This window comes from Arvicanthis niloticus, chromosome 10, assembly GCF_011762505.2.
Source record: "Arvicanthis niloticus isolate mArvNil1 chromosome 10, mArvNil1.pat.X, whole genome shotgun sequence".
Classification (NCBI taxonomy): domain Eukaryota; kingdom Metazoa; phylum Chordata; class Mammalia; order Rodentia; family Muridae; genus Arvicanthis; species Arvicanthis niloticus.
Window position 1 is genome coordinate 56,391,552 of NC_047667.1, and position 25,191 is coordinate 56,416,742.

Genomic DNA, 25,191 nt, shown 5'->3' on the forward strand with positions numbered 1-25,191 from the left:
GCTATCTACATGATATGCTAGGGCAATGGTGGCACAGAACTTGTGGGAGTAGCCAACCAATAACTGACTTAACGTAAGGCCCAATCCATGAGATAGGATCCAACACTGCTTGGGTAACCAAGAACCTGAGATTAGATAGCTCAGGGACCTAGGATGAAACCAAGCAATAATGTTCTAAGAAAAAGAAAAAAAAATGTGATAAAATGACTCCGAATGGGGCTAAATGGGGCTGGAGAGATGGCTTAGTGGTTAAGAGCACTGACTGTCCTTCCAGAGGTCCTGAGTTCAATTCCCAGCAACCACATGGTGGCTCACAACCATCTGTAATGGAATCCAATGCCCTCTTCTGGTGTGTCTGAAAAGAGTGACCATATGCTCACATAAGTGAAATATATAAATAAATCTTTTTTTAAAATGGCTCCTAATGATATTCTTCTATACTCATAGATTGGTTGCCTTGCTCAGCCATCGTCAGAGAAGCTCCCTCCTGCAGCAGATGGGGACATATATAGAAACCCACAGCCAGACATAATGCAGAGAAAATAAAAGACCTTGGAATACCAAGCCCTAAATGAGATATCTCCATCAAATCTCTCCCCTCAGTGCTCAGGGAACCCCATGGAAAAAGAGTGTAAGAGCTAGAGGGAACGGAGGTCAACAAGAAAACGGGGCTCACAAATCAATGTGGGCACAGCTCAGAGGTACTCAGAGACTAAAGCAGCACACAGAGTCTGCCCCAGGGCCTCAGCCTTTTACTATGGCTTCCAGCTTAGTGTTTTATGGGATTGCTGAGTGCGTGAACAATTGGGTCTCTGATTCTTACCCTTCTCTTGGGCTCTTTTCCTTTTGTTGGTTTGTCTTGTCTAACTTCAATGCAACAGGTTTTACTTCATTTTATTGTATCTTGTTTTATTTGTTAAAAAAAAAAAAAAAAAAAAAAAAGAATGAGTGAATGGATGAATAAGAACTTAGCTACCAGAGAAAAGGCTAACAAATAATGTGTCACTTAGACCTGCTCCCTGGAGTGATACAGGCTCAGGAGCAGCTGAGGAACATACAGGCCTCGCAGGGGGTCTGTGTGCGTGCTTTTATTTACTTAGAATTTGATGTTTTGTTTTGGTTCTTCTCTTTGTTTTCTTTTCTTGATTTTAAGGGGTTTCGTAGTTGTATTGGGTTTTTATTTTATTTATTTTTACTTTTTGAGAAAGAACTTAAAAGTTAGGTGAGAGAGATGATCTGAAGGACTTGGGGTAGAGGGGATAATATGATCAAACTTTAAAATGTTTTAAATAATAAAAATATAATTTAAAAATGTGTCAGATATATTTTAATATCTTAATTGACTTATTAAAGAAAAAGTAGCTATAATCCCAATACCTGGAAAGTAGAGGTGAACTTAAGTCCCAAAAAACAAAGCCCGGGGGAGAGAAATATTTGTTAACTAACTTTTGTAAAATTTTTTACAATGTCAATCTAATCTAATTAGCTGAGTTCCATCTAAATTCTTATTGATTCAGAATGACTACAATCTTAAATGCCAGACCCAAGACTAAGTGGTGAGTCTGCAGAAGAAAAAAACACAGCTGGACTTAGGCTGCAGCTGACGGAGAAATTAACACTCATGTCTCTGTGTGAACAGTGCGCACAAGTCAGCACACCAGTTTCCAGCAAACAGGACTATTCTCCAGATGGGCTTGTATAATGGAAGTGAGAGAGTAAGAGTTGGGAAACATGAATTCCAGCCCTGCTTCTGCAAACACAACTAATGACCCATAAGTCCCATTCAGATGGGACTTATAAACCATCTGAATGAAGATCAAATGGGTGGCCAGATCCTCTCAGATCTCTCGTAGTTTTTGCATTGACTCTGAAGCTTATATCTGTAAAGATTAAGGTTCTGTCTCAGAAAGATGAGGAACCGAGGGGAACATGTGGCAGGAATTTTTCTGTCCAATCTATATAAAGTTTAGGAGGCCTGTGATTGGACAGGGAAAAAGGAAGTGGAGCTAAGAGCTGCAGAGAGAGACTCGGGGGGGGGGGGGGGGGAAGATGGAGGCAGCCGTGAACTGGAGCAGCTTTAACTAACCATAGTAGATACGGTATCATAAGGTTAGGATAATTGGGATAACTTGTCTAATCTGTGTGGGCATCTTGTGATTTGAGTATTTGCTGATATACAAATCTGTTTGGTTAACTATAAGCATTAAGATTTTTGATTTTACCAGGTTACTGGGTATTATGATATCTAACCACGAGGTTGGCAGTCATTGCATGGGGCTAGGCATGGAGGCGGCAGAGTGGGCCTAGGGGCTAGGCCTAGAGCCATGGAGGGCGTCAAGTTGGCAGACAGAGGCAGCAGCCACGCCAACATCTCAGGAGAGCCCCTGGGCCGGGACTGAGATGGCCAGCCAGTGCTGGGCATAGAGTGGGAACTTAGTTGGCAGAGGAGCCAGGCAGGAAGCCTGCAGGCAGTCTTTTTTAATACCTCCTGCTACAGGAACAAGGTCAGAAATGCACTGTTGTGCTTCGGTGGTTTCTAAGCTGGCTAGATACTTACAATTCAATTTGCTGTTTCTATTATAATCCAGTAGCAATTAAACACATGGCATGTGCTATCATTTAGACTGATGCCTTAATTAGATGATAATGATTCTTTTCAGAGTCCAAGAGTCTTATGTTAGACCTGGTGGTTCATGCCTATAATTCCAGCCCCTTAGGAAGCTGAGGCAGGAGGGCTGCCATGAGTTTTAAGTCAGCCTAGGCTAAAAGCAACACCCTGTCTCAGAGATAAAGTCTTATTAGACTTAATACTTGAATCTCTCAAAACATGATTTTCTAAATTTAGGGCTTCAGCTTCTGAATATAATTATCCTTTAGACTAATGTGGAAAGAAATTTATTTATAATAGAAAATCTCTAACCAAGATTATGATGTGTCTCTCAAGATCTCATATTTTTTTAATGATTTATTTATTTTATTTATATGAGTATACTGTCGCTGTCTTCAGACACACCATAAGAGGGCATCAGATCCCATTATGGATAGTTGTGAGCCACCATGTGGTTGCTGGAAACTGAACTCAGGACCTTCAGAAGAACAGCCAGTGCTCTAACCTCTGAGCCATCTCTCTAGCCCTTGAGGTCTCATTTTTAACAGACATTCCAAGTTCATATATGGCCGCTTTGTTTTTGTCAGAGCACACATGGTTTCAACTTTTACATCAAACACATACAAGCATTCCACATTTTAACATCTTTATGGTTTTACATTTATATTTAAATATGTGTCCATTTTGGAGTGATTTTGGCATGAGCTTTGAAGAAGAGATATGTTTTACTTAGTCTATTTCCTCATTCATTTTTACAATTTGAAATACTCTATTTTTCAGTTTACTATGTCACTTTAAATTACTATGTTTATATGATATAGTATAATTCAATAAACATACATGTGTGATGATAAAATTGGGGTCATTAGCATGTCAACCTCTATTGTTACCTAATGACCAGCCCAGTTAGAATGAATATAATCAAAAAAAGACAAAGTGCCAGTGAAGAAATGTAGAGAAGGCAACTTTTCTAAAAAAGGTTTTCTTAATCTTATGTTTAGAGATATTTTGCCTGCATGTATGTATGCATTGCCCACAGAGGCTAGAAGAGGGCATGGGATCCCCAGAAACTGGAGCCACAAATAGTTGTGAACTGTTATGTGGGCCCTGAGAACTGAACCAGATCCTCTGGAAGAACAGCAAGTGCTCATAAGTACATGCTATCTTTCAAAGCCCTAAAAAAAGGAAACTCTTACACGCTGTGGGTGGGAATATTAGTTCTACACAGAAGCTATACAAAGCAATATGAAATTCAATGTGTGTGTGTGTGTGTGTGTGTGTGTGTGTGTGTGTGTGTTTATCATGCAATCCAGCTATCCCCACTACTGAATACAGAAGAACTGAAGTCAGCAAATCAAGAACAATGTTCCAGTGTTATTGCTGTATTGCTCATAAGAGCTAAGATTTAGGATCTACCTAAATACCTCTCAGTGTGCAAATAAAGCAAATACAATACATAAACTCACCATGCTATCAGTAAATCACACACAAGGATAAAAAATCTCCTATCATTTATACCAAAACAGATGGTTTTGCTGGACATTAGGTAAGTGAACCTGTGTTATTTCTTGACCACTGTCCCAGTTAATTCTCAATCTTGCAATCATTTCATTGGATGTCTCCTCACTAGTCTCCATGGGATCTAACATGACTATGTTATAATTTATTTGTTAAGAACAGAAGTTTTAAAAACTTTCAGAAAAATCAATGTTTATATCAACATTTTTTAAATTTTCTGAAATGTTAAGGTCTCTTCTGGCTATTTTATCCCTAGCCTTATCTATCACACACACACACATACAATTTAAGTGTTCCTATACAAAGCATAACCTCCCTCCACCCTAATATCAGTGTGCTTAAAGTCATTCCAACAGTAACTGAATACCTTTAAGTGTCTTTATTCGTAATCTCCATATTTCTGTCTTATTCACAAAAAATCGTGAGACCCCTTGTTAAACACCTTACTGAAGTTTACACCTGCTATTTCTACCCCACCCCCTTGCCCGTCTACTCTAGCAGGAGAAACAACAGGTAAAAGTGCTTGAACATGCTTCGATAGTAACAAACCCATAACGGTCATCATCATTCACTGCCTCATGTAGTCACAAACCATCCTCACATTGTTTAAATTCTTGTGACCAGCAAGAACCTGTGACCTTCTAGAGCCAAATGGAATGGTTCAGATACTCTAGTCAGATAAATGGTTCTAAATTATTCAGATCACCTTAAAAAGACTGACAAAGAAAGATCATTCAAAGCCTCAACAGAGCTGGGAAAACACTACCTTTGCCCCACAGTCTGCTCCTTTCTGAATGCAGAATCCAATGAACCGCGGGTCTGCCACTTTTACCAATATGTTGTCCACACAATAGACATGAATACTCCAGATGCCTCTTTGCTCCATGTCCTCCACAATGTTTTGGGCTGCGAGAGCCCTGTAGAGACCACCATTCCCATCTGGAAAACAAACAACCCACTAGTAGTATTCCAAGACCCACTGTGAAGGCAACTAGAAGACTGTTTAACATTTAAAAACTGGGATGGTTTTCATTACAAAGTTGAAAATACCGAAAAACACATAAAGTTCAGGTGTTAAAAAGTTAACAGTGCATATACAGCCTTCAAGTCTCTTTAGCATAATTATGCACAGAATAACATCATTAATGTAAATCCAGGGAATCTCAAAACAGTGATTTATCCTATAACATGGGGTACAGTAGAACACTCACCAAGCAGTGAGTGCTTCAGAACATTCTGATTTTTATTGATATTTATGATTCAAATCAGCCCTATGTTCATAGCCCAGACAGACTTATCTGACTCAAAATAAAGACATTTAAGCATTCTACACTAATTCACTTGTTAAGACAGACATGGCAACCTACTGATATTTAAACTAACTATAAATAAAAGTTTTTTTCTATCTTCATTGCTGTTTTAGTATATTTCTTCTAACAATCTTGACCATTACTTAAACAATAATGAAAAACTAGAGAACACCACAAAACTGAGAGTAGTAGTAAACTCTTCTACAAGAAAGAACAAAAGAAAGGGAAGGGGAGAGAGGGAGAGAGGGAGAAAGAGAGAGAGAGAGGGAGGGAGGGAGAGAGAGAGAGAGAGAGGGAGGGAGGGAGGGAGGGAGGGAGGGAGGGAGAGGGGGGGTATACAGGTACTGGGAATGCAGTTCAGTTGACAGAGTTCACGCCTAGCATGCGTGACACTCTGGGATTGATCTCCAGCACTTTCTAAGCAGAGTGTGGTGGCACATGTGTATAATCCCAGCATTTAGGAAGTACAGGAAGGCAGACCAGGAGTTTAAAGTCCCTTCAGCTATACAGTGAGTTGCAGACCAGACTTACATTAGACCTTGCCTCAAAACAAACAAACAAACATTTTCTGTTTTGCAAACAGAAATCCAGATAAAGTGCAGGCCTATACATGGTGAAGGTCCAGTTTACTGTCTGTTCCTCAGTCTTTCCTTTAATTACAGACTCACAGAGAAACAGGTTTCACAGCTGAGATCGCTTTCCGGGTCACTCTGTGGTTACATAAGCTCTACTGTCCAGTTCCAATAAATGCCAACAGCAAACTGCTATGTGTGTATACTATCTGCAGATGTACAAGCCAGTGTCCTACTCACGTGTATACAGTTCTGCCTTATTCTCTTATTCTTATTCTCTTATTGTATGAAGAATTCTCTTTACCACTTGACGTCCCTAAGCAATTATCTCTGTATGATTTAAGATTTAAAGCCACATGGAAACTACCATTTAGCCTCTTGCTACTTCTTTGTTTTGCTTTTTTCCAGGGGTGAGGTGTGAACCCAGAGCCTGTGTGTGCCAGGCAAGCAATCTAGCACTGACGACATTATCAGCAAAGCCTCCCACCTACGAAACAGTGATGCTTCGCTGGTTGACAGTACAGTAAATGGTGTGCCAGGGGCACTGCTGTACATATAAAATAGTAAGGAGGAGAATGGACATCCAGAAAGCTCTCGAGGGCAAACATCCACAAGAAGTGTAAAAATCGATTCATCCATTTCACTAATGGACATTTTCAACTTTTTAAATTGCTGACAAGTTGAAGAAAAAAATTGAAGGGGGAAAACCTCATTTTTTAATATCCAAATCACCACCAATCAAAAGAAAATCAAAAGCTAATGAGTTGTTCCATACAATCAAATAAGTCACCACTGCATGAGGATGATTACAAACCTGGAGCCATAGAGACTTTGTTTTTCTCTTCCAAGATAATTTTCCCATCAAAACTCATAGCAGGCAGCATTCCCTGCTGGAAAAATACCACATTCTCCTTTTTTAAACCAAAGAACTTGTGCTTTGTGAAGAACTCCTTTGTCGATTCCATTGTTCTGCCGCTGGTCATTATATACCTGCAAAAGAGAGTCCATTTTATAAGCAATGATATTTTAAGAATTAGGGCAAAAGAAAGTGCACTCAATCTATCTCTCACACTGCAGAGATTGTGAGAGTGCTTGCTTCATATTGACTTACTTCATCTCTCTCTGGCTCAGATACACTAATTAGCTGTTGTACTTCTTCCAGGGTTTACTGATCCTTATGTCCAAAATAAGTCTACGAAAATATCAAACCTGTTTCTAGAAGCAAAGAACCCATATCTAGAGGCATAAGTAAGCATTTATAACTCTGTGAAAGTAGATGCTAAAATTAAACCTCTTCTTCTAAATAGAGGAAAAAAAGATAACAGCAATACAGACTAATATTCTCGTGTGGTTCTTATTAAAATTTGAAATAGACTCCAGACTCTGCTCACCATCCAGTTACAATCATAGAAGCAAAATTATACATTCTGTTGCTACAAAACTTTAATTCAGGACCTTGAGAGATGGCTCAGCAGTTAATACCACTGTCTGCTCTTCCAAAGGACATCATTCAATGCCCCACATCCACATGTGTCTCACAACTGTCTCTAACTCCAGTACTAGAAACCCAGCACCTCTTCTGGTCTCCCTGGGTATCAGGCACACATAAGGGTGTTCAGACATATATGCAAGTATAACAGTTATACACATAAAAAATTAAAACAAATCTTTCCTTTTTCAAAAAACTGAATTCATGACAGAATAGCAAAGGGGGAAAAAAGATTCTATATGAAACTATAATTAGAAACTAAACTGGTTCAGGGCCTTACCAGAATTTAAGTACATAAAAGTTGGGATTTTTGTTCTGGATAGTGATCAATACTTAGGACTTAGAAGCAGTAACTCAACTAATAATCATTAAATAAATTACTGATGAAGTACAGAGCTGGAGAGATGGCTCACAGTTCAGAGCACTTGCTCTTACAGAGGACTCAGGTTGGTTCCCATCTGGTAGTAAATGACTACTGTAACTCCATTTCTAGAGGGTCTGATGCCCTCTTCTGGCCTCTGCAGATACTGCAAGCATATAGTCCAGACATACAAGAAGGCAGAACATAAAAATAATTATTTAAATTGATGAAGAAAATGGCATGATTTCCTACCACAGTAAATATGTGTGCTAACCAAGTCATTTTGGGCATTTTAATCTTTGTAATAAGCTGAGCCACTACTCTTTGTTTTATAGAAATAAAAAAAGAGGTGGGAAACTGCTCTACATACAAACATAAGTAGAGCACTAAAAAGCAGAGGGAAGAGAGAGAAGAAAATCCAACATGACAACAGAACCAGGGCTGAAAATAACATGCTGACTGCATACAACACATGTTCCTCAAAACCCCCACAGGGATAGAGATGGGGAGGGAAAAAATGCTCACAACATCCCAGTACTTTTGTGTTGAAAAAGAACTAGAGCATCTTGAAAACTTATTCCAAAAACCATGTCTTCAAAGGAATCAGAGAGCCGCAGAGAGGGAGGATCTTCCAAAGGGAATTAAGGTTAGCAGCTGCTTCTTCCTGACAGTCTTTTCTGATGCTGGTACAGGCTAGGGAATCTGCACTAGGACCAGAGGCTGTTGCTGGGAGACAGAAAACCAGCAGTTTTGATTTAGTCCTGTGGGACTGAAGTGATAAGATCAAGGCCCTGAGAGATGTCAAATGCACAGCTGGCTCCTGCTTAAAACTGCTCTGAGAAACTAATCAAAGAGCTAAAGAAAAAAGGGAAAAAAAAGTGAAAGGCAGCACAGAATCACCTGAGTGTTACTCTTCCTGCCTAGGGGGCAGTGCCCAAGATTGAGGCCCTGCACACAGCACTCTAGTAGCTGCTGAGAAAACACATGTGACCCGTAGCAGAGTGGGCAAAGTGACTTTCATCTCTGAGTGTTCATGGAAGAGGTGGGGGCGTGGGGAAGAGGAAAGGACCAGCTAACCTGGTGCTTAGGACCAGATTTGCCAGACTGAAAAGCCTAATGGGCCATACCATCTTATCATGAAGTTTCAGACACTATAAGGGAGAGACCCAAATGCTTGACAGAGGAAACAAAATGACTAGGGATCACAGTGACACTGGACACCTGGCAGCAACAACAGGAACAATGAAGCACACCTTTAGATTTCTCATTTTAACCAGAAAGCCTGTTTTAGACATACTGCCGTCAGTAAGAAGTTTCTGAACTCAGAGTTTGCTGGATACTGAAAGGTAGTCTTAAGGTACTCAGCTAAGGGTATAAAAGTGAATATACTCCCAGTAAAGCCACTGAGGGCAGATAGATAGTTATAACATAGACTACTTTCAGCATATATAGAATTACCTTCCCACAGATCACTGGTAACAGGAAGTGTGTCCTCTTGTCAGCAAGTTTATATACATTTTAATACTACAGAGCAGATGCTTCAACATGAGACGTGGCTTACCATGGGATGGTACACTTGTTACCATAGTGTTTTTCAGCTAACTGCTGGAGCTTCAGAATACGCTCTGCTTGAATCTGAAAAAGTGTCTTGTGGGATGGCAAGCCAACATCATACATGCCCTTGGGATACGCGACTCCAAGTCTTGTCCCCTGCCCACCAGCTAGAAGAAGAACTGCTACTTTGTTCTGAGAAATCTGAGAAAGTCCTAGAAAAGAAAACATGTGTATCATAAAACCTCTATAATTCAACGTACAAACATAAGCTTAGGCAACAGACTCAAACACCCAAAAACCAGTGAGAGACTTCAGTGAACATATTAAACTATTTTTCTAGGCCTGGAGTGTTAGCTCAGCTGTTAAGAGCAGCTCCTCCAGAGGGACCAAGTTCAGTTACCAGCTGGCTCACAACCGCCCTGTAAGACCAACCCCAACTGAGTTAAGACTGTCTTACAGGATGGATTTTAACACAGACAGAAAAAAATAAATAAATAAAGTAAAACAAAACATTAAGCCAGAGAGAGACAACTGAAGACCTAGAGAACCTCTCTCTTTGGAGATCCAGGCACTGTGAGCCCAGAAGGTTCTGAGCACTCTTCCTTGATAACATTACAAGAAACAGAGCAGCGTGCAGTGGCCTGTGAAAGGTCAGACCTTTCCTGGATAACTTCCTGGTTGGACTAGTTCCTCCCTATGCTTTAACTTGGGCAGGTGCCTCAAACAAGACGGTCTCATAGGTACTTCTGCAGCAGAGCACAGCAGAACTTCCATTTAAACTGCGGACAAGTCAAGCGGCATCAACAGGCGCTTCAACTAGGACACGTGAAGGAGAGCTACCCAAGAAAGCTAGTCAGAAGGAATACTGAAGCACAAAAGCTTTGTCTTGCCTTCTTTAGTTTTTGTTTTGTTTTTTGTTTGTTTGGGTTTTTTTTTTAGATAAAATTGCACATACCTCTGGCCTCAAACTTTCTATGCAGCCCAAAACGGACTTGAACTAGTAATCCCCCTGCTCCCACATCCGTGCATTATGACTACAGCATGTACTGCCATGCCCGTAAGTCTTTACATTGTAATCACACGTTACAACTGAAACTGCTTCCCAAACTGTTAAACACAAAAAGGAGACTAATCAAGGACATCTTAAACTGAACTCGTTTTATAAACTAATGTATTACTGAGAACTTCACTAAGCATTCAACAAAAAGGCATTGTGAAAAAAAATAAAAATAAATAAATAAAAAGGCATTGTGATTAGTGTGGGTTGGGGAGAGATATTTGGCACTGTATACATAATTTCAAGTCATATATTGAACTATGATAATAAAAACAACATGATATTTGGAATGCAGCAGCAAAGAAAAACAGGAACAAAAACGGAAGATACATGAAGGCAAAAAAATTAATTTTTAGTCAAAATTGCATATGTAGGTATTTACTATACCATATTTGTCTCAAAATATTTGTTCATAATACATGAACTATTTCATAATAATTCCATATAAATTTCTACACAATGACATCCTATGTGTGTATGTAAAAGAAGACACTATTAAACATTACTAGTAGTTATTTTTGCCTGGAGTATGGAATGGCAAAAATTTTCTTTTTTCTTTGACATTTTTAGTAATTTCTAACTTCTTTAAGGTAAGTATGTATTACCTTAAATATAAAACAAATCTATTCCATTACTATACTAGACCTAAGAAAAATGAGGAGAAATAATGTTGAGCACACTTCTTCCCCACAAGACACTTACTTTCCTACCATGTTGTCATAGAAAGAGAAAAGACATCAGTTCAGGTACTGGGGATGCAGCTTAGCGGTGGGCCCCTTACTACCCAGCCATACAAGACCAGCATCCATTCCCAGCTCTATACTAGTTAGGAAAATGTCTCATGGGCAAGACAATGGGTAACACCAAATAGTTATTAGCATAAGCAGGAGATTAACTTGTACTTAACTAAATATGCATTTTTAAGTAGAGGGTGGCATTTTATACTAAGAACCAGATATTCCCAGTGTAACTTTACTACAATGGCATTCTTCTCAAAGCTGTTAACTGCTTCTCTTTCAGGATCTCACGAGTTCCCGGTTGCTATCCTGTGTTACACTATTTATGTGTAGCCAGAAAACTTTAAAACTCAAATGAAAATAAGACCTCTCTTCAACAAGGAGGTTACTTAACCCCTAAGACATAACGTTCTACCCTCAGTTTCAAATGTCCGTTATCTCTTCAATATCAGATGTTTGGGAACTACTACACAATACTTTTTTCTACCATCATGAAGAAAACGAAACTGTCCTTAAAACAATTATGAGACTCCTCCCAGCTTATAAAATACAATGCTATAATCTTCACTACCACAGTCTCTTCCCTCTGATTAGTAACTGCAAAAACTTTCTATTGCTATGACTGTGCAAACACACAGCAATTTCTGGCTAAGTGAAAAGGATATAAAATCAGTTACAAAATCCCCTCCACCCTACTGTAAAGCCACAAATAAATACTGTTTCCTGATACCGAGCCAAAAGGAAGTTTGCTTTGCTCCTTCTTGGGCCATACTTGGTTCTAACAATTGTGGACTATACTTTAAATGAAAAATCATAGATTAGTTCTACAGAGTCTATGAAAAGCTAAAGACTCCAAAGGAGACCTGCTTGTTGCTTACAGCTGTTATACCAGGCTCCTTAAATGTTAATGCTATGACTTCATCCTCCGTAACTCCTAAGGAGGAACACAGCAGCTGGGATACAGGAGGGAAGAAGTCCGTTTGATTTTTGATTTGGAGCCTTTTTGAAACCCAGAACAGGAAGGCATGGTTAATGACTCCAAAGTCGATATAAGTTACCATATCACCAAAACTCTCCATTCACAAGGGTTCATCTGAAAGTCATTCTCTCAATTCTGAGTGGCCCTGACCAATTCTCAGTAAGAGGCTAAGTTAGCCATGGCTCTTGGTAAGAGGATAGGTTAGCCATGGCTCCCTCCATAAAAGGCCAGGTTAGCCATACTCTCTTGGCAAGAGGCTAGGTCAGCCATACATGTGCGTTTCAGATCTGAAAGGCATCCTCTGAATGAATAACCAATTTTTCTCAAGCTGTTCTTTAAGATCCTTTTGAATAAGCCCTTTTGAATCCTTCTGAATAAAGCCTCATATAACAACCAAATACACAGAACAGAAGGAAGTAGAACCGCTGTGACAGATGTGAAAGGTTAGAGACCTGCTTAGTTAGAACGAGCTCCCTCTTCCCTCCATGAAACAGCTTTCCCACTGGGGCTCTTTGGAACACAATGTAAAAATCAATACACCTGTCAGCCTAGGGGAGGAAGAGGTATAGACAATGTCAGTGCTGCCAGTTATCTTCTTAGTTCATGGAGTGAGAGGTGAAATGTCAAAGGGCGAAACAAAAACAGCCACTGAGATAATACAGCTACAGCTATGACATTACGTACATCTACGAACGTAACGAATATACAACTAGGTAACATAAGAAAAATAGATCTGATATAGTTACAAGCAATTTCTGATATTCTGAAAGTAGTTTCTGTAATAAAGTGTATTAGTCTCACTTGTTCATTCACATAAGAAAACAAGGCAGAGACTTAAGGAGAAGCACACGCAAATACTCAAAGGTGTTGGTCTGTCCTCACCGCCAACCTGACTAGATGTAGATTCACCTAGAAGACTGGTGAGGCACATTTCTGGGTATCTGTGAGGGTATTTCTAGGGAGGATTAAGTAAAGGGAAGGAAGACCCACTGTGCATGAGGATGACGTCATCCCATGGGGAGGAGCCCTGACAGTGTCAAACGGGGAAGAAGGAGCCAGTGAAGGAGCTGCACACTTAAAGCTCTCCTGGCCGTCTTTCTTTGCTTCCAGGTCCACCATGATGTGAACTGCTCTGCTCCACCAAGCCCTCCCAATCTGAATGGAGGGAACTCTCTAAAACTGTGACCTAAAATATATACATATTTCCCTTTAAACTGATTTGTGTGGTATTTCATCAGAGCTACGCAAAAGTAACTACTGAACAGGCCTAGGGTATAATATTTAGCAAAGGTTTTCTTTACAAGAGGACTAAATTACAAAAAGCAACTCTACCAAAAAGCTGCTGTGGAGCTACTCCGCCATTCTCAAAAGTGTAAATTAGTAGTAGACGTAAGAATAAATTATAGTATATGTTTTGAACAAGAAATCTGTGGGCAAATTCAACACATATTGATCCACATATAAACTGCAAATTTTCCTTCTAAATGATGTCTGACATACCCAGACAATCAGGACATGTGCTGCTCTTCAAAAGTGTATGACGTAGTTAGGAAGACAAATGCAAACAGCTGTTACTAAAGATAGAATCAAATGCAAGCATAAACAACTAATTCCAACTTTGGAGAGTGAAGAAAGCCTTGAAAACAGCAAATATGGAGAATCTTAAAGAATGGGTGTAAGGAAGCTGGGGTCATGGCTCAAAGGTTTAGAGCACTGACTTAGTCGAGTCCTGAGTTCAATTCCCAGCACCTATCTAATAACTCACAACCTTCTCTAACTTCATTCTGAAGGGATCTGATACCATCTTCTGGCCTCTGTGAGCGCTGCATACATGTGATGTGCAGGCAAACATGAAGGCAAACCACTCACACATACAAATTTTTTTAAAAAGCAAAAAAAATTTTAAAGAGGAATGAGTGTAAGAATTGGGCCTGTAACTCTGGCTACCGAGGAGGCCAAGGCAGAAAGACTGCAAGTTCAAAGCTTTCCTGGCCTTCATGGTGAGCTCAAAACCAGCAGGCAACTAAGAGATGTGGCTCGGTGGCAAAGTGCTTTCCTCACATGCAGAAGGCCAGGACTTGATCTCTAGTACCCCCCCCCCCCAAAAAAAAAAAAAAACAAATAGTGTCTAGTCCACAGCAGCAGGACCACAGCCTGCACAGCCCCATGACCTTCAAGGTGACTATGAGCAGAGGAAGGGCACAGGCCAGACCAAGCTAACAGTAAATATAAACACAGGAGGAAATGCGTGACAACACCCAGGCAAGAATTGCTGGCTCAGCTACAATATGTGCCGCAACAGGAACCAGACATAGTGACACAGAGGAAAACAGAGCTGGACATTCAGGTGTGGAAAACCAGTCCAAGGCAGGTTTTCAGGTCAAAGCAGCTTAAATTGGAACATTTAACTTGTGTCACAAAATTTCAGGGAAAGTAACGTAGCAAGAGTATAGAATTTAAAGACCAAAAGAGTCTGAGCCAAATAAAGATGAGCATGAGAAGAGCTTTGAAGCCAGGCATTGATAATTCAAGCAGGGTGTGGATCAGCCATGGCAGGTGCTGCAGCTACCTCGGCAAGAATGTTCGCCACTTGCTAGTGGGTCACCTCATCTCTATTATGATAGGCACAGTGCTACATGATCCAGCAACTTGAATAATTCCAGCATATCTCATAACACACTGGGTAAGACATGAGAGCCTGCTCAGTACCTTCACTTTCCCAGGCCTGCAGCTGGTCTTGATCTCTGGTAGCACTGCCCAAAACCTGCCGGGGCACAGGCTCCATTCGTGCATCCACCTTTTCTTGGTGAGTGGAACGATCAAATTCACCAATGGCCTTCTGGAAAAATGAGTTCAGCTCTTCAAAGTTCATGGCCTGGAGCTCCGTATAAAGTTCTACCTGCTGGGCTTCTGACAGCTCATTCCAGAACTGCAGCAGGTGCTCTTGCCCATCTCTGGACAACCTGTGTTTGAGGTCATTAACATTCATAGTGCTCTGGTAGTGAGGCTTTGTAAAAACAGAGCAGGGAGAGCTGTGAACCAAAAAGAAACAGAATTAAGAAAGGGCACACATTCTGACACTTTGGCCAGCAAGATCACTTATTTAAATAACAGTGGTCCCATGAGACTATATCACCCCATCCAAGCTACCTTAGGTTATATATGTATGATGTTTGCACAGTAATGAAACAGCCTAATGACACATTTCTCAGAACATAGCCCTATCATTAAGCTATATATGACAATGTTTTTTAAAAACTCAATATTTAGAAACAAACCTCTGCCTTTCTGACACTCACTCAATATTTGTGAAAGCTCAAATTTAAACAATAATTAGCACTATGTGCTGGCACTATAGGGAAGCACTTTACTTACAAGTCTCATCTAAAATTCTACCTCTCCATGACTTGTAACTGTTATACCAGCAGTATTCATATGGAAGAAGCTCAACAGCACAGGCAGTGGAGTGGCCCCTATCCCCGGTGATCTCATTCCACTGTCACTCTCCACATCTGCTGCCGCTGCACTACTCCTCTGAACACTAAACTACCAGTTTGTAGTTCAACTGTTCTCCTCTTGCCTCTAATAAAGACAACTACTGTTGTATTCGGAGTTCAGCATCACTTATAACTATGAATACTGTATTTCAATAGCAACTTCCACGGGGAAACAGGGGAATCATACCCATCATCTCCTCACTAGACACCTGAGTCTTAACTGGAAAGAAAGGTGATGCACATACAACAATCAGGGGAGAAGACCATGTTAGCCCCAAGCATGAGAGCTACGATCACAAAGCCAGATCTTAAACTGCATAGTGCTACAAAGTAAGGAAATGAAGAAATGTTTAGTCTACCACCCACCTAGTACTGATAAACGCAAGATGTGAACAGGCACCAGCTGGGGAATGTTCACCATCTAGCTCTTTGACCCTGGATGGGGTCAAACAGACTACAAAGATAAGAGCAGGAAACCAGGAGACCTTGATGGCCCTGGTGAATGATCATGAAGACAGGAATCAGTTAGAAAGTGAAGGCTTACACATAGTGACAGGATACGGTGTAGGGCAGGTCTAGCCCATAAAAACCAGGCAATGAACTGTAGATCAAAGAGTAAGAGATAGAAGTCAACAATGAAATAATACACAAGGCACTATCACCTTGCCCTTTAGAAAAGAAGAGGGAAGGAAGCCGGGGTACTGAATATACTGTAAAGAAAGACAGCTAGAAGGAAAGCAAGCTAAACCACAGCTGTGGACATGAAAACCCAAGGGGACCCAATTAGAATGGTGATCACCAAAAAAAGAAATCAAACACAGGTAAGATGGCTCAGCAGGTAAAGGCACTTATCCCCTAGTCTAAGCACACAAGGTCTAGCCCCAGGACCCACATGGTAAAAAGAGAGAACCAAGTTCCATAAGATGTAAACACACACACACACACACACACACACACACACACACACAAAATTGTAAAAAGTAAAACTTTTGAAAAAAAAAAGAGTGACACCACATGGAGCTAAAGGTGTGGGAGAAAGAACACCTGTATGGTGCCAATAGAAATGTGAACTAGTACATCTGCTAGAGGAATCAGGATGGAGGCTGCTCAAAATCTAAAAGTAGAACTACCACAAGTCTGGCTACAGCCACTTCTGCTTATCTAAGGCAGCATGCAGGGATACATACCTACCTGCACGCCCACAGTTCTTACTGCATTGTTCATAACAGCCAAGTTATAGAGCCATCCTAGACACCCATCAACACATAAAGTGATAAAGAAAATATGATGTCTATAGTAATGGGATTTTATTCATTAAAATATGAAATATCATTTTTTTGGACAATGCATGGAACTAGAGGCTATCAGTGAAGAAAACCAAATTCAGACAAATAGTGCGTTCTTTTCTCTCATAGGCAGAATCTAGATTTAAAACATACACATGCACATGTGTATGCACGAGGAAAGTCAAAGAGGAACGAAAAGGGGAAAAGGCCCGACGGAGCAGAACAGAGAATGAACAGACCAAAGATATGTTTCTCTTTATATGCAGAATCTAAACTTCATTATAGATACCCATGTATACATATGTGTGACATGAAAGCAGAAGAGAGACTATTTAAGACAGGGGACTAAGAAAGCAGCAGGAAAACAAATATGAACCATGTCTGACGTGTCTTAAAACGCAATAACAAAATCCATTATTTTGTATGCTAACTAAAAGAGAAAAAAATGGAAGAAAAAACAAAACAAACAAAAAAACAACACAAACAAAACAAAAACCTCAAGGGTATGGTGCAGACTGGTTGCAGGGATCTGAATGAAAGAGATAACTTTGAGGCTCACTACAAAAAAAAAAAAAAAAAAAAAAAATCCACCATTGCCCTGCATTTCAACTGCTTAGCTGTGGCATTTAAAGGGAAGGAGGTACCAACCTATCCTCCTGTCACAGGATGGTGATCAGGGTTACAGAGCAGTCAACGGTCCATATGCTACTGCCCCAGGCCTCAGGTCCCACACCTATAGAATGAGATGGCCGACAGTTTCTACCTCATCACAACCATTCGGTGTCAAACTACAGAGGGAGTTCTACACCTTGTGTCCATCAAGGCAGGGGTAAGAACAGCACTACGGCTTTACAGCAAAGGCAGCATGTGCAGGCTCACCCACTGCAATACCAGACATAAAAAGTCAAAAGGGGTCTACCCCACAGAAAGTAGATGGCAGACATCCTGGAGACTCAGGTCACCTGCACTTCCTCAAGAAGTCTTGCAACATGAAAACAGACCTGCTGCAACATCAGAACCACCTCTTGTTCTCGGCATACCTAGAAGCACGTCAGAAGCCCATCACATCACTGTCAGATGTGGAAACAGACGGACATTCCTAATTTTATTGCCTACACCAAGTCATAAATACTTTCAACCCCAGTGTCTATAAAATGGGAATAAAATTTTCATCCAAGGCTAAGATGTAACAAATAATCTTTCACAATCAATGAGAAAATGAAGCTCAAAGAAATTATGTAATTTGCCTTTGGTTACGTCACTAAAATCTTTCTAGGTAACGTTACCTAGAAAGATAGAAATTTTTAACTCAGATGTGTGTGCCTCCAAGTCTATCCTCTTTCTCCCTCCTCACAAGAGCAGAGGAAATACGAAGAATCCAATGAGCGAGATCTCACTTAAACACAGGCAGAGTAACTTGGTGGCAAGCATCCCTGAGCTTTAGAATCTGACCGGCTTCCTACCTCAATTCTACCACGGCCCAAGTTTGTGATTTTGATCTAGTTATTTAACCTTTCAATGCCCTAATTTTTCATGTCTGCAAAACAGAGCAAAGACAGTTGTTAGCCAGGTGGAATAGTGAATGCCACAATCTTGACACTTGTGTGGATGAAGCAAGATGAAGAATCTGAGGATCCTTTAGGCTACAGAATATGACTGAGTCCAAGCTACAGAGTACAGCCCTGTCTCAAAGGCACACAAACAGAAAAACAAACAAAATCAAAACAACAACAAAGGAACACTTACCTCTAAAGTTAAGGGTATCCTTCCTATGATGAAAGCAGTTTTGAAAGTGCCTGGGACATTGAGAGGCCTCTATAAAATGCTACTGTTAAAGATGTGAAATCTGCACTCCGCCGCAGGACTAAGTTACAACCTTCTGACCATGAGCTACTATAGACAAAGCCAAAAAGTTTATCGACGACACAAGAAAAGAGAATTTCCTCAATGAGAGCAATAAGGAAAATGCCTCCCAGAGTGATATACTCAGAGAACAGGACATGGTGGCAGCAGTTGTCTGAAAGCCGATGCAGCCTTGTACAAGGCGACAGACTCTGCAAATGGAATCCTTCAGTGATTTCATCATATGAACATCATGGAGCACAGTGAGTTTGTACACGGATAAGCTAATCACTCAGCCTGACTTCTCGATGGAACCAAGACCATAGGAAACACGAGGTAAAGGGGCTGTTGCTGGAGTAACTCACGGCTTCCCAGTAAACCTTTCCAAGTTTATTTGCAGTCATCACCAAGTATGTAGTACTATGTCCTGCTACATTCCATGGGCAACGACTTCACTAGGGAATTCTCACTTCCAGCATAACCTATGTGCCCAATGTGGTTTGCTTTTTTATGCCACAAAACTACAGTGAGTTGTGATTCGTCCCCAGTTGCCCTCCTCATGATGTGACTAGGTTACCCATAAAAAGTTACCCTTTCGTGAACATGTGTGAAAACAGAGAATTTAAGGAGGAAAATTAACTTTTATGTGTGATTATTAATTCATTCACCAAATATTTAATGAGCACTTACTGCCCCACCAGAGTCAGATCTAGGTGGCAGGGACGTAAGATGAAGAACAAGTTCATACTCACATTCCAGAAGAGGAGATGAGTAAGTAAAAGAACATGAGCTGTGGCTACGAAGAAACAAAGTGAGGGAGAGGACTAAGTCCTAAGAGGCACAGTAGCGGGAAACTAGGTAAGAAGCGGCACCACAGGGAAGTGGGAGACCTATGTGTTAATTCTTAAGAATATATATGAAGACATAAACCAAGCTTAGGTCCCAGTGTTCTCGAGGAAACAGCAAGTGAAATAGCCCAATATGGAAACATAATGCCATTTACTAAGTATGAAGAAGAGGTTGACAGAACAGATTTACAAACACAAGGTCATTAGAGACTCGATCCATTACTTCGGGTCATTTTCAACTTCATACACTTATCAAACATCCAAAGAGAAACTGCTGACTAGACAGCAGAACGCTAGTTGGTTATGTGATAAAACTCTCAAGGTCACCAGTACCCAAAAATAAATCATAGTCAGAATGAATTCCTCCGAGCAGAGGGGGACACAAAGGCAAGAAGTCAGGAGACTGAGCTTGCACACTTCCTAGGATATTAAAGGATATCTCAGCTGGGCGGTGGTAGTGCTTGCCTTTAATTCCAGCATTCGGGAGGCAGAGACAGACACATCTCTATGAGTTCAAGGCCTGGAACAGAGCCAGTTCCAGAACTGCCGGGGCTACTGAGAGAAACCCTGACTCTAAATACCAAGAGGAAAAAAAGAGCATTTCAGTTGATGTCTAAGTTTCAAGAGTTATATCACTTAAAAAAAAAACACTTAATAAGATAGTTGGCACATGTACAAAATTCTCAAAGAACATTTTTTATTAAATAATAAATAAATAAGACAGTAGGACAAGGTAGATTGGTATTATTTTCCAAGGAATGACTCCCAGGGTCTCCTGTTCAGACCTGTTTTTGTGAGGACTTGAGGAAGCACACTGTAGTCAGATCACTGGGAAGACATGGAATCAAAGAGGTGCCCCTAGTTCTTGCTTCCTCTCCAGTTGTCCCCTGCCCCATCATTTCACCCTGTGCAAATAATTTCACTTCCCTGGTGGATATATTTCATCATGAAGACTACCCAGCCCTTTTCATATATCCTCAAGATTAAAAAGCAAAGGTCTCTTCTACTAAAAGTACATGCAAGCATACTATGACAAATGTTAAGTAGAATTGTTCCTTTAAAAGTCACTCAAAGCTGGGCAGTGGAGGCTTATTCCTTTGATCCCAGCAATGAGGAAGCAGGCAGATCTCTGTAAGTTAGTTCCGGGCCAGCATGGTCTGGTCAGAGGCAGAGGCTGGTGTATCTCTGAGTTTGAGGCCTGGTTGATCTACAGAATGAGTTTTAGGAAAGCCAGAGATACACAGAGAAACCTTGTCTCAGAAAAAAAAAAAAAAAAAGGAAAGAAAAAAAAACTTCATTCAGTAAATACCATTCCCCTTTAGGTGCATGAAAAAAAAAAAGCCTATTCATGCAAATAAAACAACTCATCATAAACTTTGATATATAGTCCCAGAACACCAGCAATCTACAAAACTTATTACCAAAATCATATCTGTCCATTTCTGTGTTATATAACATTCATAATGAACATGGTTTATATTTACCTGACATAGCTATAGCCATAGTACTGTATCTCCTACTGATTTTTATAAGATGTGTGTGTGTGTGTGTGTGTGTGTGTGTGTGTGTGTAAGTAAATGGTATACAGCAACAGAGAAGAGAATTAAAAAGACATGGATTTTTATACTAAGAACAAAAGTGTGCACTAGAAAGTACGACTAAATTTGGTGTGTGCCCACAACCTAACACACCTGGGTCAATATAAACGACAAACCATTATCAAACATGTCTTTATTAGAATTTAAATGCCACATTAAAGAAGTCCAGTATTTCCCATTTCCTCGCCCACCTCTGCTGCTATGTGTCCTCAGAATAGGTGAGTAAATCGCTTTTGAAAAAAAAAATACAGCCGGGCAGTGGTGGCGCACGCCTTTAATCCCAGCACTTGGGAGGCAGAGGCAGGCGGATTTCTGAGTTCGAGGCCAGCCTGGTCTACAGAGTGAGTTCCAGGACAGCCAGGGCTACACAGAGAAACCCTGTCTCGAAAAACCAAAAAAAAAAGAAAAAAAAAAAAAAAAAAAAAAAAACGACAACAAAAAAAAAGGGGGGGGGCGCGGAGGGGAAATGGTACTGAGACTGACTTGAGTCCTAACCACTAACAACACAGACTATGAAGTCTTTTCCCTCAGCCAAGTGAGTCAACTAATAACGAAATAGACAAATGCCTTCAGTTCCCTGCAAACTCTTGGATCCAAGCCCAGTGAACTTCACCTCCAAGTCCCTAAACTTTTGCCTCACATAAATACATACGTATTAGCATGATCATTACCACCGAATTTCAGATTTCACAGAGTGCCGATGAAAGGCAGCCTTAGACCTAACTTTTAACAATCTTCAAGAGCATATGTGTGCTCTCAGCCCTCTAGCCTCATCCTTCTACCAGTCCAAGTGAGGGGAAACCCTGAAATCTGAACCTCTCTCACTATCAGTAGCAGGGGAAGCGGGTAAGTGGCAAGCGGGTCCTGTGCTAGCCACATCCCCCATTGGGATCCACTGTCCTTGTCCGAACTACCAAGTCTTACCCTCGTGGGTTCAAAAACCCCCAACTCGCTTTCCCCTGACAGTACCAGCGACCTTATTCTCACCGGGGACCTCCCAAAATGGCACAACTATGCCAGGGCCCTAGCCTGGGACCCTCGTGGCTCCTCTTCCCCATCCAGGTGAGGACCCACTCAAAACAGCGCTTGACACGCGCCGAGGACTCCATCACCACCCAAGCCTCCTCTCCCCGGTCTCCCCGAGACCCTCCGCGCATCCTCCCCCGCCGCGACACAGCCCACGCCCCTCCGGAGCTCAGAGCAGCCGGCGCCCAGCACCGTGCGGCAACGCGTAGCCGGGATCGCGCGCTTGCCACGGGAGCGCGCGCGTGAAGGGGGCCCCTACCTCCCTCGACACTCCCGCGGCTCGACACAGCTCCGGCTCCTTCGGCTCGGCTACTCGCCGGCGTCCCGCGCCCGCCTGGAATATATACCGTCATCCGAGGGGCCGGGGCGGCGGGGCGGGCCGCGAGCGGCGGCCGAGGGGAGCGCGGGCCCCGGCCACCCCGCCCCTCTCGCCGCGGTGAGTGGCTGCGGCCCAGGGGCGGAGCGGAAGCCTGCCGGCCCGACACGTCAGCCACCTAGCGCGGCCAAAGGGGCGGGCGCCGGCCACAGGAAGGCGGGACCCCTTTACGTCACTCAGACTCTTGCCCAATAGGATGGCCAAAGGTCCTGTCAGTCTGCAGCGCCCTCCCCTCACGCACTAGGGGGTGCGGGGCCGGCTATGCGCGCGGCCGGGGGAGGGAGGTGAGGCCAGGCGCCACCTTAAGGACAAACTGCAGGGCGGGTCCTCACGGTCACCGGGGCGGATCCGCGCTCCTAGTACTGAGCCAGGCAAAGCAGTGAGTCTTCAGGTGGCGGATTTCCGAACGCCCACGAGTATGGTTGGGAAAGACCCGCTGGTTTCTAGGCAGAGATCCCTCCGGGGCAAGCCTGTGACCTTAAACGAGCTGATTTTGTGTCTGATTCTCCAGATACCTGCCGGCCAGTAACCCAGGCTTCCTCTGTCCTTGTCTTCTGAGTCTCTTGGGTGTCAAGACAGCCAGGTTGCCTTTTGCACAGCCACAAGTGAAAGAAGAAATGCAAGCAAAAGGGATTAGATAACCCGAGGTCATGCTAAGTGTGCCAGTCAGTGAGAACCGGTCCAGGGAGCAGGACTTAGCTGGGAGGGAAGGGCTAATGTTCAACCGTCCTGTTACAGCATGGGCAGCGAGTGTGCACGTGCAGGCTATAATCTCAGTGTTATGAAGTTGCATTTAGATTTAAAGTTATGTTGGGTTTTTCAGGTCCTGAAAGAGAGTCCAATTTGTTGAGATGTCAAAAGCAACTAAATTCAACATCTCCTAGATCCTGGAGAAACTCAGTTAGATGGTTTCCATCTGGTGGATAGGCTTCCTCATTTACATTCTCAACATTTTCTTGGTCATTCTCGAGCATTCACTTTTCATTCAGACTTTACTATCAATTTATGCCATTTAGAAATTGTATCATTTAACAAGGGGTAGCAATCGTAAATAAAAAGATAGCTTTCTATTTGATAAGGAACCTTCGTGGCTTTGAGAGGTTAGATGGATAGATAAACAGTTTGGTGGAATAGGATCAAGGAAGGGTGTGAAATATTATTAGCAGTATTTGCTTGGCCTTAGTCTTCTTACACGTCCTCTGAAATCCTGTCAGAATGCCACGTCACCTGAGAAGCTGTTCCCACCCACAGTGCTGTTGATAATGGCAGGTGTTCCTTCCTGGAGCAAGAATAACAACACGGGAGTGTTCTCTGGTTTTCATACCTCCAGAGCCTGTACACAATGGGGATTTCCCAGAACCCCTTGATCTTTATGTATGCAAGTCCCTGAAGTATTCTCTTAAGAAGAAACTGGCGGCTAGAGCATTCAATAAAGAGCATATTGTTCAAAACGTATTTATTGAGTTATTCTATGCTAGACCTTATGATAGACTCTACAGGGGAATCAAGAATCTATTTCTTCATGGGATTTTGAGAACAATGAGAGAAGCAGGGGATATAGATGCTCCTTTTCATGATTGCAGCAGCAAAGGCTCAGATGAGGGCCTTAGAGTCACCCTCCAACATTAGCCCTTAGTTTCAGAAAGGAGTGAGGGACCACCTCACACTTCTTTTAAAGGAATATATGTTTTTTAAAGCATTTATTTATTTTATTTATATGAGTACACTAGCTGTCTTCAGACACACCAGAAGAGGGCACTGTTTCCCATTACAGATGGTTATGAGCCATCATGTGGTTGCTGGGAATTGAACTCAGGACCTCTGGATGAGCAGTAAGTGCTCTTAACCACTGAGCCACCCACCTCTCCAGGCCCCACCTCATACTTGTGAAGGCTGCCCTTTAGTACTCAGCCTCCATGACTAAGGCCTTTGTTTTCCCATTGGCAACCTTGTACCTTGGCTAATTCCTGTTACCTCACTGATATATATATATATATATATATATATATATATATATATATATATATATGAAATTTGTCCATAGATTCTTTTTTAATTGGGAAGGAAAATATCTACCTAAGAGATGCTAACAAATACTAGGAAATTTGAAGTATCAAAAGGGAATGCTTGCCAAAAGGTACATATTTTTAGTGCTGTGAGCTCAACCCAGTTTAAAAAAATAAATGGTAATACTTTGATCTATTAGCTGGATAGGTGGATAGGTGAATGGGTGGACAGATACTTAGATGTATATTGTGAGACATGAAAAGAAAAGATCACCACCACTGAGAAAACAGCATAATACACAACAGCACAGTGGCACAGTACAGTTGACAGAGTGGGGAGGGAAAGGAGAGAGTGCTAGCGTACAGTAGTTAGATGATGAATATTAGCTGAAAACAGATAAAGGGAAAATGAAGAGAAAAGTAGAATAGTCACATGATAAAGCTACAGATAAGGCTGGGGGTGTAGCTCAGTGCTAAGAGCACTTGCACAAGATATATAAACTCAATCCCCAGAAACACACAGACAA

At 41.7% G+C, this 25,191-nt stretch overlaps 1 protein-coding gene across 4 annotated transcripts in view; it reads right to left on the minus strand.

Moving 5' to 3' along the window:
* Uap1 (UDP-N-acetylglucosamine pyrophosphorylase 1) overlaps nucleotides 1-22,779 on the minus strand; it is a 35,845-nt gene extending 13,066 nt beyond the window's left edge. For 2 of the 4 annotated variants that reach the window (XM_034513423.2, XM_034513422.2), the window contains exons 1-5: nucleotides 22,542-22,724; nucleotides 14,895-15,217; nucleotides 9,420-9,624; nucleotides 6,823-6,998; nucleotides 4,893-5,065 (exon numbers count right to left, since the gene is read on the minus strand). In XM_034513423.2, the coding sequence (XP_034369314.1) occupies nucleotides 4,893-5,065; nucleotides 6,823-6,998; nucleotides 9,420-9,624; nucleotides 14,895-15,174 (834 nt within the window). In that variant the 5' untranslated portion in view covers nucleotides 15,175-15,217; nucleotides 22,542-22,724. Of the gene's footprint in view, nucleotides 1-4,892; nucleotides 5,066-6,822; nucleotides 6,999-9,419; nucleotides 9,625-14,894; nucleotides 15,218-17,616; nucleotides 17,640-22,541 lie in introns of those variants that run through there. The other 2 variants (XM_034513424.2, XM_076941565.1) reach the window with 2 other exon arrangements.
* Between the last annotated feature and the right edge of the window lie 2,412 nt (nucleotides 22,780-25,191).